Source organism: Bos taurus, chromosome 19 (genome assembly GCF_002263795.3).
Source record: "Bos taurus isolate L1 Dominette 01449 registration number 42190680 breed Hereford chromosome 19, ARS-UCD2.0, whole genome shotgun sequence".
NCBI lineage: Eukaryota > Metazoa > Chordata > Mammalia > Artiodactyla > Bovidae > Bos > Bos taurus.
The window spans coordinates 30044678-30060431 of NC_037346.1; the positions used below are offsets into that span (position 1 = coordinate 30044678).

The 15754-nt window shown below is 52.6% G+C and overlaps 1 protein-coding gene across 2 annotated transcripts in view; it reads left to right on the top strand.

Moving 5' to 3' along the window:
- The first annotated feature begins 280 nt into the window (after positions 1-280).
- SHISA6 (shisa family member 6) overlaps positions 281-15754 on the top strand; it is a 262124-nt gene continuing 246650 nt past the window's right edge. Inside the window, exon 1 of one of the 2 annotated variants that reach the window (XM_002695848.4) lies at positions 281-987. In XM_002695848.4, coding sequence (XP_002695894.2) covers positions 347-987 — 641 coding nt within the window. In that variant the 5' untranslated portion in view covers positions 281-346. The remainder of the gene's footprint in view (positions 988-15754) is intronic. The other variant, XM_059878503.1, reaches the window with a different exon arrangement.

Here is a 15754-nt window from a genome sequence, read left to right on the forward strand (position 1 = left end):
GAGCCGCGTTTCGGGTCCCGCCTGAGCCGAGCCGCGCGCGGGGCCGCCGCTGCCGCCGCCGGCGGGGGATGGGGCTGCCCAGGAGGCGCGCCGAGCCCGCGGGGGGAGCGCGGAGCCGGCGCGCAGCCTGAACCCCGGCCGCCCGCGCTGGGCTGGTCCGTGCGCACCGCGCGCTGCCGCCGCCGCCGCCGCCCGCCGCCCGCCCGCGCCCCGATGGCGCCATCGCCCAGGTGCCGCTGACTGCCCCGCGCCGCCCGCCCGGCCCGCGCGGCCCCCTTCGGAGCCCGGCCGGCCCGGGGAGCGGCCTGCCGCGGAAGCCTCCCGCGCCCTCCCGCCCGGCCCCGCCATGGCGCTGCGGCGCCTCCTGCTGCTGCTGCTGCCGCTGCTCTCGCTCCAGCCCTTGGACCTGCTGCCCGGAGCCTGGGGCGCTCGCGGCCGTGCCGCCAACCGGACCCTGAGCGCCGGCGCCGCGGCCGTCGGGGGCCGGCGGCCCGGGGGCGCCCTGGCCCGGGGCGGCCGCGAGCTGAACGGCACCGTCCGGGCGCCCGGCAGCCCGGAGGCGGGGAGCCGGCGAGGACAGCCAGCGGCGGCGGTGGCGGCGGCCAGCGCGGCCGTCACCTACGAGACGTGCTGGGGCTACTACGACGTGAGCGGCCAGTACGACAAGGAGTTCGAGTGCAACAACAGCGAGAGCGGCTACCTGTACTGCTGCGGCACCTGCTACTACCGCTTCTGCTGCAAGAAGCGCCACGAGAAGCTGGATCAGCGCCAGTGCACCAACTACCAGAGCCCGGTGTGGGTGCAGACGCCCAGCACCAAGGTGGTGTCGCCGGGGCCCGAGAACAAGTACGACCCGGAGAAGGACAAGACCAACTTCACCGTCTACATCACCTGCGGGGTGATCGCCTTCGTCATCGTGGCCGGCGTCTTCGCCAAGGTCTCCTACGACAAGGCCCACCGCCCGCCGCGGGAGATGAACATCCACAGGTGAGAGCGGCCGCCCGGGGTGAGTGGGGGGCCCCGCCGGTCCCCCCAGCCTCTCTCCCGGCTGCTCACCCCTCTTGTCAGGCATCCCTGTCCTCCTGGCATCTCACCCACCGCCCTCCCCGGGCTGCCTTCACTCTCTTAAGTCAACTTCCCTCCCCTGCCTCTTTGACGGGCAATAAATCAGAGTCTTCGGCGCCCTCTGCTCCATTTCTTCAGAACCGGGAACGCACGCTTTGGTTGGTAGGGACATTTACAGGGCCAAATAGATATTGGTGGAATCCCAGAGTTTGAGTGTAAGAATTGCGCACCTTCCAATAATCCCGGGTGGGGTTCCAGGGTGCAGGTTTCATGGCAGGTGGGCACCTCGCTGTAGGCGCTTATTGCATTTGGTTTTCTGAATCAAGCCAGAGCAGTCATCTTGGATATGGGGAGCTGAACAGTGTTGGAACCTTACTGAAAAGAGTGTGGACTGAATGTTCCCGGGTGTTTAGAGAGATGGGGGTGATAGGGAAAGGGAGCCTCCTGGGTAAGCAGGAATTCAAATCTGTGCATTCCGTCTTGACCAAGGGCAGATGGTTTCTCTTCATTGCATCCTGTCGAGTAGGATGCTTATCTGCCCTGCTGAGACTGGAGGACTTGTTCTTTTAAGCCCTGTGGGCAGAACTCAGAGTGAATGCTGCTTGCTATGTTCAACCCGGTGGGCACCTTTCACTGCTTACACCAGGGAGGCAGTGGGGGGCTGCCTCCTGCCAAAACTTACGCCAAGGGCTCAAGATATGGTTGTCCAACGTTCCACCCTGACTGCCTCCCACCCCACCACCCTAGCTTCCGGAGCACCCCTTGGGAGGTCCAAGCCGAGGGAATGGGGAAACCAGGCTCTCTTTACAACTCAGGAAACCATGCACCCAGGGGACACAAGCTCAGCTCTGATAAATGGCTGGACATGGTTCAGCAGAGTCTTTCAAGGAACGAACCCTGCCCTGGAACGTGCCTCCGTTTCTGGCACATGATGTGGGCACTGCCCTAGTCATGGAGACCACCCCCCAGACCAGCCCTCCTTCTGAGTTTGCCTGCAGGCTCCCACCCAGAGTCCTAGAGCTTCAGCTCATCTCTGCACTCGGCTTGTTATCCTTTTAGCCTGAAAACCTTCTTCCCTCACTGCTGAGGACATTAATCACCTGTACCTTGATGAAGAGAGAGAAAGGCAGATAGAAATTTCTGGGCATCTCTTTTTTTTCCCCCTGGATACTGAGGGTGTTGAGAAAAGATGATGCTCTGTGACTGATTTTGAGTCAAAATCCACAAAGTATGAGTACTTGAATACTGACAAACTTGAGTGTTGGAACTGAGCTTCCGAAAGGAGATGGGTTTATCGTCATCGCTCATTAATCCTGAAGCACCGTTGCTCCATCCCACCCCAACCTTGTCTCTCAGGGTATAAGTCAGTGGCTGGAGGGAAAATGATGGAGGAGTTGTGATAAATAGTTTGTGGTCAGTCCTGGTTCTTAAAAGCAGAGGGCCGGCGGGTGGAGAGCAAAATAAGGGCAAGGCATTCTGTCCTTCGGGTTTCATCTGGCAAAGAATCCTCTCTCTTGGCTCCCCTTCCTGAAGCAGGTGTGCGGGGTCCTTATTCCTCTGCTTCTGCCTCCAGGTTCCCAGGGTTGTCCACCTCCGCTTTCTTTGACTGTTCTGGCCTCTCGTCACCCCTTCCAGGCTGGCTGTGGTCTCTGGCTGGCTGATTCCCACGAAGCTTTCTTTGGGTTTCTCTCGTCCCCAGGCCGTTCTTGTCTGCACCCCTTGGGGAAACCTGTCCCTTGCCTTTTCCTCTACCTCTTACTGAGTTTATTCATCATCCTCTGGGAGGATGCAGGTGGCCCAAGGAGGCTGGCGCTGGCCTCTGTCCTGTGGGCTGTGACCTTGGAGGGAGACATCCCTGTTGCCTCACCACACTGAATCCCCAACCCACCCCAAACTAGGGTGACTACTGTGTATATAGGTGTGCAGCTCAGTGTGATGCCGTGGGGGCCGTTTCTCTCCGAGCTTGGGGGAGAGAGGTAGCCATGGGAAGGGTGATGAGTTTCGGCCCTCAGACCATTATGTAAATGTGGGCTGTTTCTCCCTCAAATTCACCTCTGATTTTATTCAGTTCACAGCACCTCTTCCAGCAGCTGCAGGCTCGCCTGATCAGTGCTTGGGAAGCCGTCGTGTTGATGCTTGTTAGGTAGGGGACAGAGCCTGTCTCTGTGTTTAAGGGGGTGGGGGAGGGGATGGAGCATGAGCGAGCCATCTAGGACACTCCCCGAGTGACCTTGGGCAGATCAGAGAAACTTATTTTTCAGTTCTGGACCACTTAGGCACATCGCAGCCCACCCCAACCTCTCCCTTACCAGGCGTGGCAGGGTGAGTTTGCACATTAGCAGGAGATGCCCACTGACTCCTGGGTGTGCCCACGTGGTACCACCATGCTCCCACTTTGCTTGGAGGTCACTGTTTGCTGTCCCAGGGAGTTTGGGGTACAGATTGTCTTGTTTGGCAGGGGAGAAAGAGATAAATATTCACACTGTAATGAGTCCTCCCTGGAGAAAGCGAGGGAGAAGGAATGTGTACTCCTCAAAGGTCCACGGAGGAGGTGGGACGTGGGCTCTGTTCCGTACTCCTTGAAATAGTTCAGGAAAGGCATTTCCTTTCTGAGACGGCAAAGGTTATTTGACTTGTTCCAGCGTATGAGCCTCTGTGAAGATGGTAGATGGGCAGACGGGCTGAACGGGAGGGACGTTTGTGGGAGCGATAGAAGGGTCAAAAGAAGGATGTACCTCAGGATGGGCCATCTGCCTCCTCGGGTGTCCAAGCCTGGCTGGCCCTCCGCCTGCCCTGCGCGCACCCCTCAGGGTGGGCCTCCCTCTCCCCTCTCCAGCCCCTGCAGGGAGGAACAGATTTAGTCTTTTCCAGAAGTGATTAGACCTTGCCGTCTGTGTGAGCCATCCCCTTGCGCCCCGCATCTGCAGGGAACCCACCAGCTCTCACACCGAAGCATGTGAGCACGGACTCTCAGCTGGACCCCAGGGCGGGCAGAGAGTGGCCTTGGGGACCAAAGGTGGAGCCGGGCTCTGGTTCTGGAGAGCCCTGGACATCAGGCGCCTGCCTTTCCCACCTGGACCCACTTCCCACCAGGATCTCAGCCTCATCTGGCCCTTTCCTTTGTACCTGCCCAGGCTGAGACTCAAGCTGCCGGACCATAGGTTGTCCCCGGGTCCCCACTGAGCTCAGTGTTCCCGAACAGCTTTGGCAACGCTTCCCTGGGGCTGTCTGTTCAGTGAGGGCCTGCCGAGGCCTCCAGGGGCAGGGGCTCTGCCCAGAACATGGCTTCAGGGAAGGGCTCCCTGTTGACATTCAGTTCTGAACCAGCCCGCTCACATTCCAACTGGTTCCTTCCTCCTCCTCACCCTGTGTTGATTCATTAGAGTCTTGGAGATGAGAATCATTCTGAGGAACAGTGTGGCTTTTTTTTTTTTTTTTTAATGGCTAGTGAACAGATGGGTCAGGAAGCTTTTAGGATGCTGTAGGTGCAGTGGGTGAGGCCAGAGATGCCGGGGGTCTTCACTCTGCTGCCCAGGGATGAAGGATGGAGGAATTTAAGGTGCAGATGGGCATGGAGAAGTGCTCAGGGCTATGGGAAAAAAAACCTGAGCTGATGTCATTAGGGAAAAAGAAACGTATTCATGACCCCAGGTAACCTAATCAAAATGGGCCTACATCTTGAGTTCTTCTGCTTATTTCTAGAAACATCAAGGGAACACTGTGTCCTACCTTTTCTGCCTACAGAAATTAATTACAAACCCGAAGAGCCCTGTTTTGTCCGCACAGGCCACGTAATTGCGGCAGCGGGACCACTCTGCCGACTGATTTAGTGAGTTCTCTTCCCAGGTTCCTGGTCAATGAATTGTCAAATCGCTTCAAACACTCCATTTTTTGAGGCACTGTGGGCTGACTAGAATGAATTGATCTAAACCGAGAGTCAACTTGTATTTTGTTTTTATTTTTTTAAACTTCAAATATAGCAGTTTGAGGGAAAGGATAAAAGAAATGCATCTTGCCTTGGACTGAAGGTCTTAGACTTGCATGTTTTCCATTTTCTTGGAGTTAAAAAAAAAAAACCAAAACGCAGAGAGAGAGAAGTGAAATTGTGGAAGAATTTAAGAAGGCTTATGGGAGGAGGGATCAGGGGAAGGATACCAGGAAGACAGAAAGGAGCAAAAATAGGAAAGGGAGGAAGGTGACCAGGTGCCAGAGATGGATTGCATTGCCCAGATCCCCAGCTCTTGGTTTCCTCCTGACCGCTGCAGCCACGTGCGCGTGTGTTCAGTCAACAGATGAGCCCTGCCCACCGGCTATTGGCACCGAGCATTTCAAATCATAAAATGTAAGCCTGTTACCTTTGACCCATGAGGCTAAGCAGAGTTCAGTCTTAAATATATATATATATATATCAATTCAGTCGCTCAGTCGTGTCCGACTCTTTGTGACCCCATGGACTGCAGCATGCCAGTCTTGGCTATGCCGGGTTTTAGTTGCAGCATGTGGGATCTAGTTCCCTGAGCAAGGATCGAGCCTGGGCCCCCTGCATTGGGAGCTCAGAGTCTTAACTACTGGACTGCCAGGGAAGTCCTTAAGCAGAGTTCCTTCTTGAGGGAGTGGGTCAGCCATGCAAAAATCCTGGCACTTGGGGAGTCCTCCCTGGAGCGTTGTTTGCTGTCTTCCTGGGTGCTCCACCCCCACCTCAGCCCTGGAAGGCGTGCACTTATGTCCCCTTTCCTGCCCACGCTCAGAGCTCGTTCATTTGGAGAAACCTTCTACTGTGGTCCTAAGAGTTGACCCACAGTTTCCGGCTGCTAGGACACAGGAGGAGAAAGAGCCCAGTGCATTGTTTTCAGCCTGTTTTAATGAGAGATCAGAGTGAGTATGCAGTTGATTTCAGATCAACTGTGCAGGAAGCAGTGGTTAAGAGCTGAAAAAGTGAGCTGACCAAGAGATGATCCCAGACGGACAGGCCCTGGGGTCTGGGAGAGAAGGGAACTACTCTGAAAGGAGCTTCCTCTTCCTAACTCCTCTGCCTGGTTCTCCATGGCCTGAAGGGATGGTCCCAAGGTCTTCAGTTTGGCTCCTTCCCTAGAATCAGTGAGAATCCCCACCGAGTGGTGGCAGGAGCTCCCAGCCCCTGGCTGCTGGGTATCATCACTGGCCTTCTCTGCCACCCCCGTCCCTCCACTCAAAGTCTCGCAGAAGCTTATTTTTGAAATTAGGATGAATTCAAGTGCATTTTGTCTTACATCCCTTGACAATATATATCCCATGGACCCACAGAGTTATGGTTTGAACTTCCTAGTGTAAAGACCAGATGATGGGGAACGGAACTTTAATGGACTTGATGAGGGCCTGGGTTGCGTTCATTTTTGTGCATGTACTCAGTCTCTCAGTCGTGTCCAATTCTTTGTGACCCCACTGGCTGTAGCCCACCAGGCTTCTCTGCCCATGGAATTCTCCAAACAAGAATACTGGAGTGGGTTGCCATTTCCTTCTCCAGGGGATCTTTCCAACCCAGGGATCAAACTCGTGTCTTCAGTATTTCCTGCACTGGCAAGTGGATTCTTTTACCACTGAGCCCAAGTTTATGTTTGAAATACATTTAAAAATGTGATTCTCACCCCCCACCTCTATCTTAGGAAACACCTACCTTTTATTTCTCCCCAGGTCACATTTATGACTCCACACTGCCAGTGTCTTCATTTTCAGATGCTGCAGACAGGGACGAGGGCTTGGTGGGAAGGTTTATCAGTGCCCTCTCAGAAGGTCTCAGTTCCTTGGGCTTGAGCAGGCTTATTTATCACCCATTCAGGGCACATTGCTAACCTCATCTATATCTATATCTATATCTATATCTATATCTATATATATATTTAAATTTCTGGAAGTAAAACCAAAATGTTCTGAAAAGTCAGAGTAGTATTTTCTTTTCTTTTGTCATCCATGGGCGCAGAACCATAGAGTTTTTATTGCAGTCTAGTCATTTAACTTAGCTCTCTAATTTTGTAAGCCAAGCAGCTGGAGCCCAGGGAGGCCAGATGACAATGCCAAGGGTCCCCAGGGAGGGAATGAGTGATCTTGAACTAGAAGGTGCTGGTGTCCTGGGCCACCAGGTCAAGCCTTATCTTCTCACCCGGTGGAAAATCTCCTCTATTTTACTTTATGTATGTGTGTCTTAGTCATCACCAGATAACTTTCAGATATTTAGAGATGTGAGTGACAGCCTTCTCCCTCCTCCTACTTCCCTACATTTTTTTTTCCAAGCCCTTTTCTCATTCATTTTTTTCCATCCACTAAAATGACTTCCATTCACTTCCTTGGTCCCTGGCAGTTTCTCCGAATTCCTTTGTAAAGGGCAGTACCCTGCTCTGAGGTTATTATTATGATCCTTTAATAAGAGCTGAGTAATGCAGACCATTTGAAGAAGGAAAATACAGCACAAGCCAAAGAGTTGTGAACCAGAGCAATGGGTCGTGGATAAAACTATGGGCAGAAACCTGTAATTAAACACACGGGCTGTAAATGCCTTCTATCTCTCCCAGCGATGGGTGGGGATGCTGGAACCCACCAGGTAGATGCACGTTTCAGTTTTTGCCAGAGACCAGAGCACCCCTGATAGCTCAGTTGGTAAAGAATCCCCCTGCAATGCAGGAGACCTCGGGTTGATTCCTGGGTTGGGAAGATCTGCTGGAGAAGGGATAGGCTACCCACTCCAGTATTCTTGGGCTTCCCCTGTGGTTCAGCTGGTAAAGAATCTGCCTGCAGTGCAGGAGACCTGGGTTCGATCCCTGGGTTTGGAAGATCCCCTGGAGAAGGGAATAGCAACCCACTCCAGTATTCTGGTTTGGAGAATTCCATGGACTGTATAGCCCATGGGGTGGCACAGAGTCAGACATGACTGATTGATTTTCACTTTCAGAGTGCCCCCAGACATCCCTTGGCCCCCAAAGTGGGTGATTTCAGGTCTGTCCTCCAGGACGGCTCCTGCATGTAAGACAGCTCTATGAGCCATGGAAGCACCTTCAATGGTGCTCATCTTGCTCTTTCTCAGCTCTGGGCCGAGACACCACAGGGCCAGGGTGCTTATAAATTGAGGGGACCAGAGAAGCTTTGAGGAGGATGACTGATGAAGCTGGAAACTTGGGTTCCATCATTCTGTTGAAATTCACCTCTGTGGTTTGCAGTTTGGGGTTTTTGCCTGCAACATGCCCAAGTCCTCCTGGAAAAGAAGCAGGATGTACCTGTCCTTGTGTGTCATCCTTCTCGGTGGTCGCCTTGGGAAGCCACCTGCCGATTCTTCCCCAGAAATTTTCACCGCGGTTCCTCTCTTGGAAGTGCTTTCAGAGCCCATGTGTGTTGTTTTGACTTTTCATCACGCTAGCATATTTTTATCCTCCTAGGGTAGATGGTTATAAGCATCGATGTCGTGGGGCTGAGGCTGATGAATGAAAGAGGTGTTTGGCTGGTTACTGATCAGAAAGGAGGGAGACCCGCTTGCCCAGGGGCTGCGTCAGCTGCCTCCAAAGGCAGGTTCCCAGAGGAGGCATCCCGGGACTAAATGCATTCGAGTCCTCTGCTCGTGATGACCGCTAGGAAAGGGCCCCTCCCTACATGGAAGGGTGATTACTGCCCTTAAGAAAAACAGCTTTGTGTTCTCACAATGTGTCTCAGCAGACAGCAGAGGAGCTGGGAGAGGGGAAAAAAGGGGGTTCAATGTGTAGCAAAGGGCTCAAATAACCACCCAGAAAAGATTAAAAATGGTCTCACATTTCTGCATGAGATAGTAGACAGGTAGCCCAACTTTCCTAGTTTGATTCTGAGGGTAAAGGGACCCAATTTCTTTGGGATGCATGCGGCCAGGCATGGGAGTCAGAGCCGGGTGCCTGCCACGCTCTGACTTCCCTCACCTCCATCAGAAATGCCAGCACCTCTGCAGTTTGGCACTCAGATGAGGTCACCGCTTGGGCTACACAGCCACTGATGAAGCAGAAGTGTTTGCAAGCATAGAAAGATGGGGTTTCCGGTGACCGTTGCTGGGAGAGTCCTTGCGTGATAACTGTGCCTCCCCAGACCCCCAAAAGTACATTCGTTCCATGGGGTTGATCACAGAAATGGAGCCAGGATGGGGCAGGCTGAGTTTAAGGGCAGGTGACAAGGAGCCACCAGGTGTAGCAGTTGTGGTCAAGTCTTGTTTCTCTTTGGTGCTGGGGAGGTGGTGGGCTGCGCTGCTGTGGGTGGGGCAGGGTGCCTTCTTCTCAGTTGGGAGCCAGTGGGTGCTGAGGGGCTGGGGCAAAGCCTCTGCTCCCACCAGCTCCATACGGTCACTCTGGAGCACTCTGGGAGGGGTCACTTCTGCTCTGCAGCTGGCCGTGCCCCTCCCTCTGCTCAGGCATCCAGAAGTGTCTCCCTGGAGCTTCTGACGCACGACCGCATCACCCGTCACTCCAGAAAGCCGATGTTGAGGACCTGAGAGCTCAGTTAGGTGAGGACTCAAGGTCATGTGGATGAAGCAGGGGTTGCAGGGGATGGGGAAATACTCAGAAGAGCACCCCTCCTCCAGGACTTCCCTCTGTACCTGGCATCCTGTGTGAGCTCACTGCATCCTTTTACCACCCTGAGTCTGGAGCCCGTTTAACAGATGACAGAATCAACTCAGAGAGGCTTAGTAACTTGTCCAAGATCACACAGCTAGTCCTTAGCTGGCCACTGTCTCCTTTGCGAGCCAGCAGGTCACCTGGCTCTCACCTTCCTGAACATAAATGAGTCAGTGATGCTTAGACTACTTGAGAAAGCAAAGAAATTGTCCCCTGTTGTTATTCAGTCACTCAGCTGTGTCCAATTCTTTGTGACCCCATGGACAGCATCACACCAGACTCCCCTGTCCTTCACTATCTCAGAGTTTGCTCAAACTCATGTCCATTGAGTTGATGATGCCATCCAACCATCTTATCCTCTGTCGCCTCCTTCTCTTCCTGCCCTCAATCTTTCCCGGCATCAGGGTCTTGTCCCCTGAGATGTGTCATTTCTGTAAGGGACTGGAGAATGAATGACCTAAGGACCGGGGTACCTCAAACCTGGGCTGGTGGCCTCACTTGCATTGCATGCAGGCATAAGGCACCCGAGGCAGTGAAAAGGGCTTCTCTTCGAGAATGGATTATACTGGTGGAGGATTGTGAAGACAATACCAAGAAAAGGTAAAAAGTAAAAACACACAAAAACACACTGGTTTTAATTGGAAAAAAAAAAAGACCATAAAACAACTTCTCCCTTAAACCATTGCAATATTGAAAGGACGCCCCCAGAGCAATTCTGCAGGAGTCCTGGCTCCTGAGAGGAAAGAAGCGATTTGAGGGGCGAGAGGATGGACCTCGCGCCATTCTCAGTTTTAATTACAAAGATGTACAGCTCACAAACAGCTCCATTTATCACAGCTCCCCACTCTGCCCCATTTATAACATTGAGCACAGCACTCGCCAGACCCAGAATCCCGGCCAGCTCACCCTGCCTCCCCGCTCTACTTCTGCTCTTTCTCGTCTCGATGTTCTGCGCCTTGCGTTCTCATTCCTCAATCTTCACTGGAGTTTCTCTGCTTCTCCAGGCCTCAAGCCATCTGTCCTGAAAAGCCCATGAAAAGGAAAGAGCCCTGGGTTTTGCTCTCTAGCTTCAGCCATCTTGACCACTGGCGGTGGTCATGGTCATGGTCACAGCCATGGTGGTGGTCCCTGGCAGAGCTCACATTCCTGGGTCTGCAGCTTAGGTCCTTAACCCTCTGATCAAGGCAGGTGTGGGAGCGTGGAGGTTTCTGGGCACTGTTTGCAGCCCCTACCCTGGTCAGAGGGGCAGGAGAACCCTGGACCCTCTTGCCCTGGAGCCACTGTCCCCACCTCGGGACCTGTGGAAGCTGAGTTCCAGCCGGGCTCTGGGTGGCCACGCACTTGGCCCCGTTCCCCAGCGTTTGGAAGGGGAGTCACAGCTTTCTGCAGGCTTCACAAACACTCTCATTCTTCCTTGCTTTTTTGGCATTTGGTCTCGTGTACTGTTCCCATTAGCTCCGACATTAAAGTCTCATTACTTAGGACATCTGTCCTCTGGACAGAGTCGCCATTCCCTCAGCCAAATATCCTCTTCTGGGAGGGAGGCTTCCCACCCAGACAGTCAACACTTCCCTCTTCCTTCCATCCTGCTGGTCCAACGAAGAGGGATTTGAACCCTGGGAGTAGGGGCCAGAGTGAGAAGGAGGGCAATATGTCCAGAACCCATCCACCACCCCACCTACCCCGGACTCTGAGGTCCTGGGGTACAGACCCCCGGGATCTGGGGCAGGGAGGGGGCCGAACCCCATACTAGCAAAGAAGATGTGTCCAGGAGAGCTTTGCTCCCTCAGTCCTCTGATCAGCCTCGGATCCTGTTGGTAGGGCCTCTGGCCTCAGTCACCCCCATGTCTGGGCAACTGAAGGTGGCCCTATGTTAACCAGCCCACGTGCTGAAGCTGCTCCAGAACTTTTGGAAGAATCTGGACTCCAGTCTCCCTCTTGGATCTTCTCTGCCTTTTTATTGTATCCTGAGAAGCCTGCCTGAATATTCCCAAGAATGCTGTCCCGTTGGCTTGGAAGGCTCTTCAGGCTAAGGGAACTCACTCAGCTCTTCTGTTCTCAGATCCTCAACAGCCAGCTTCTTACCCACCTCTGGGCCAGTGCCCCCTCCCCCACCCCGGGCATCTGCGAAGAGAACCCGGCTTTCAGCAGAGGATCTGCCGCTTCTCCGTCTTTTAAGTCACATCATTAAAATGTTGCTTCTTGTTCCTTTCGGTGTCTTTGACCACCACGGCCTCTGTCTCCATCTGTCCTTCTTTTGATTCCTCCTCTGTTGAGAGTCCTTTTATTCCTTTGCTCGCTTCCTCTAGTCCTCCTTCTTAAACTTGTCCTGTCCTGCTGTAACTTCATTAGACTGCATCGATTCAGACTCTGCTAATTCAAAATTTATCCAAATGGGACCTCGGTGAAGTTGCTTTTCTTTTCTCTTGTCTGATAAAAAGCTGATGAACAGATTAATAACTCAGACGAGACCACAGGGATGGTACGGGGTGCATCCACCAGCCAGAAAGACAGACTGTGTTCAAGCGGGCTCTTCTGCAGACGATCGGCATGCTAATTACAAATCATTCTTATCTCTTCAATAAAGTAGCTCTCCGAAGATCAATTTTTTTTTTCTTAGCCTAGTTGGTAATCCTGCAATGGCCCAGGAAGCAGTAAAAATGCATTTCCTTTCAAGTGTGTTATAATTTCCACGTCTGTGTTATTGAGTGGGATTACTAGCCTGCCCCCATTTCTGCTGGATTGGTGATGCTTGCCCGTCGAGCTGCTTCAGATTCCCTTTTGAATTCCCTCTGGGGGCTCCCACTAATTTCCCTTCTTTTTGTTTTCTGTTCTTTTGTATTTCCCTGAGGTTTTAGAATCCGTAAACTCTCTTGCTCTCAGCTTTGATGGATTATGCCACCACGTGGGGCTCCCCTCACTCCCTTGGGCCACAAGATGACCAGCTGGGCATGAGAGGTTAGGGACCTAGAAGCAGACAGGATGGCTGGCCCTGTCTCTGGGTTTAAGAGGACAGAGATCTCTGTCTTGCCTCCATCCGTTCTTTCCCTATTATCTGTTCCTGCATCTCCGTCCCGACACCACTCTTTGAACTGACCAGGCAGCATTGCACCCACTGTAGGACAAGATAGGATGTCCCTGTTATTGTTCAGCGGCTAAGTCTTGTCCGACTCATTCTGAAACTCCATGGACTGCAGCACGCCAGGCTTCCTTGTCCTTCACTCTATCCCAGAGTTTGCTCAAACTTGAGTCCATTTGGCACACCACTCCAGTGTTCTTGCCTCGAGAACCCCATGGACAGTATGAGAAAGGATATCCTTAGAGGCATCCTTACAGGAAAGGACCTTGGCCTCTTTCCCTTGGCCTGCTTTGGTGGCTCTCGAGGGACCCCTAGCTAAGCCCCCTTCCTCTCACTCCTGGAGGTCAGCATCTGTCTTTCTATGCCTTAGAGCGTTTCCTGAAGATAGGAAGCAGGCTCATCACAACTTCTGTCACTTTCTGTGCCCATGACCATGGGTGAGCCCCTTAGCGCTGCTCTGGCCTGTTGCCCTGCTCTGGGCTGGGAGACTCTCCGGTTGTGGAGGCGTGTTCTTCTCCAGCCCCTTCTGTTCTCAGCACACCTGAGAGGCTCAGGTCCACAGAGATAACTCGTGTCCTTAAATACGCGGCAGCCCTGGGCTGAAGGAGAAAATGCATTTTCCTCGCACACTGTACTCATATAAGAATGCTCTCTGCATGTGGCCTCCTGTGAATGCTTGTCTTTAACATCTTAAACTCATGGACCCTCTTGGTTCCCAGGGGCAGATGACACATTTTAGTGCCTCTCCCTGTGGGCGCCAGATGTGTCTAGAGCTGGGGCTCCCTTTCCCCCTGGAGGTGGTACGTTCTCTTCCTCGGATGCAATTCTCGTTCAGTTAATTCTCGTGGGAAGCCAGTATTGACTTCCTTCTGAGGTCTGCCCACTGGAGCATGGGCTTCCCTGGTGGCTCAGCTGATAAAGAATCCACCTTCAATGCAGGAGACCCCAGTTTGATTCCTGGGTCAGGAAGATCCCCTGGAAAAGGGATAGACTACCCACTCCAGTATTCTTGGGCTTTCCTGGAGGCTCAGTCAGTAAAGAATCTGTCTGCAATGCAGGAGACCTAGGTTCAATCCCTGGGTTGGGAAGATCCCCTGGAGGAGAGCCTGGCAACCCACTCTAGTATTCTTCCCTGAAGAATCCCCAAGGACAGAGGAGCCTGGTGGGCTACAGTCCATGGGGTCACAAACAGTCGGACACGACTGAGTGACTAAGCACAGTGGAGCAACCTCCACCCTTGGGTACCCCACCCTTTCAATAGTTGCATTGATGTGAACTTGAACTTGGAAATGGCAATAATGTTTATAATTTTTTTTTTAAGAAAGAAGGAAAGAAGAAAGAGAAAAGAAAACAAAGAAAAAGGGATGTAGGAAGAAGAAAGAAAAAGAATAACCGAATCTTTGGTAGAAAATGTTGCCCTGGTCCGTCTAACCCATTTGCCCTTTTAATGCCTGGACAGAATCCTCGTTTTGCTTTTTGCACCCTAGTGGAAGCCTGACTTGTGATGGTCTCGCAGGGAGGAATGGGCACTCAGCACTTGGCTTGCAGATTCCAAGTTCAGAGTTTGGCAAAGCTGGTGTGTGACCAGATGCATTTCTGACCTCAGGCCTGAGTGGAAAATATGGGCTGTAGGTGGTCCCTTCCAGAATGACCCGTAGCCACAGGCCTGCCATGTGGCTCCCTCTCCATGGCAGGCGTTTTGCCATCTGGCTTGCCTGAGTCAGCTGCCCGGCTCCCCTCTTCCACCTGTATACACGTGCTTTCCTTGTGGTTCTATTGGCTGAGGCTCTGTAGACCCTGGGAGGTTGTATTTGGATTTATTTATTAGTCAAGTATTTAAGTAGTACTTACAAGGTACCGGATTCTGTTCTAAGTGCTCTACAAATACAAACTTATTTAATCCTTGTAATAACCCTAAGAGGTGGACGTTATTTTGAGACCTTAGTATTTTGGCCTTAGTTTTTCAATAAGGACACAGAACCTCAGGGCACTTAAGCAGCCACCTCATGATCACCAGTATCCTGAAAGTGAAGTGAAAAGTGTTAGTCACTCAGTCATGTCTGACTCTTTGTGACCCCATGGACTAGAGCCCTCCAGGCTCATCTGTCCTTGGAATTCTCCAGGCAAAAATACTAGTGTGGGTAGCCATTCCCTTCTCCAGGGGAATCTTCCTGACCCAGGGATCGAACCCGGTTCCCCTGCATTGCAGGCAGATTCTTTACCGTCTGAACTAGCAGGGAAGACCCACCAATATCCTGAGTTGTCAGAATTATGACCCAGGTAGTCTGGCTCCAGACTCCCATATTTAGCTAGTAGGTTATACTAGCTTCCTCTTGCCTCTCCTGTAGATTTATGCCTGTGCTTATAGCAAATCGAGAAGATGACTCCAGCAGTATCAACAATAAGAGCAGCGGCAGGTTCATTTATTAGCTCGTCTATCACCTGGCTGCCCAAGTGGTCCTGCTAACAGATCTTGGTAGCATTTCCATTTCCCCATTTCCTAAGGGTAGCTGCCCTTCACCCATTCAGATCTTTGATGGATGCTCAGACAATCCTAAATGTTTCTGAAAAAGTCTGCACGTAGTGTAGATGCTACCGAATTTCCTAGGCCTGGGTAGATTTTCACGTGATTCGTGAGACAAGGGTGGTGCGTGGGGAGGAGACGCTATTAGGGATGAATCACAGTTCCCTGGGATGTGCATCGACTCTGTGCCAGGCCTGAGGCTGGCCGTGGGGGACAGGTGCCCACGGGGTTGCAGGGATTGCCCTGCTGGCCTGAAAAGCAAAGCAGGCCAGCTGAGCTTTCCCTTGCTAAGTTCGGCCGTGGTTATTGGCTGTGATGAATTCCGACTGGGCCGGGGACAACTCGGACCTGGGGAACGGCTGGGTGCAGATGCACAAACATTGTTATCACAACAAAAGAGATTCTCGCTATCCATTCGGAGCCTCTGTGTATGTGGAGAGCAGTCTTGTGCACACACAAAGCTGGCAGCTGTGTTTTTCAAGTGGACTG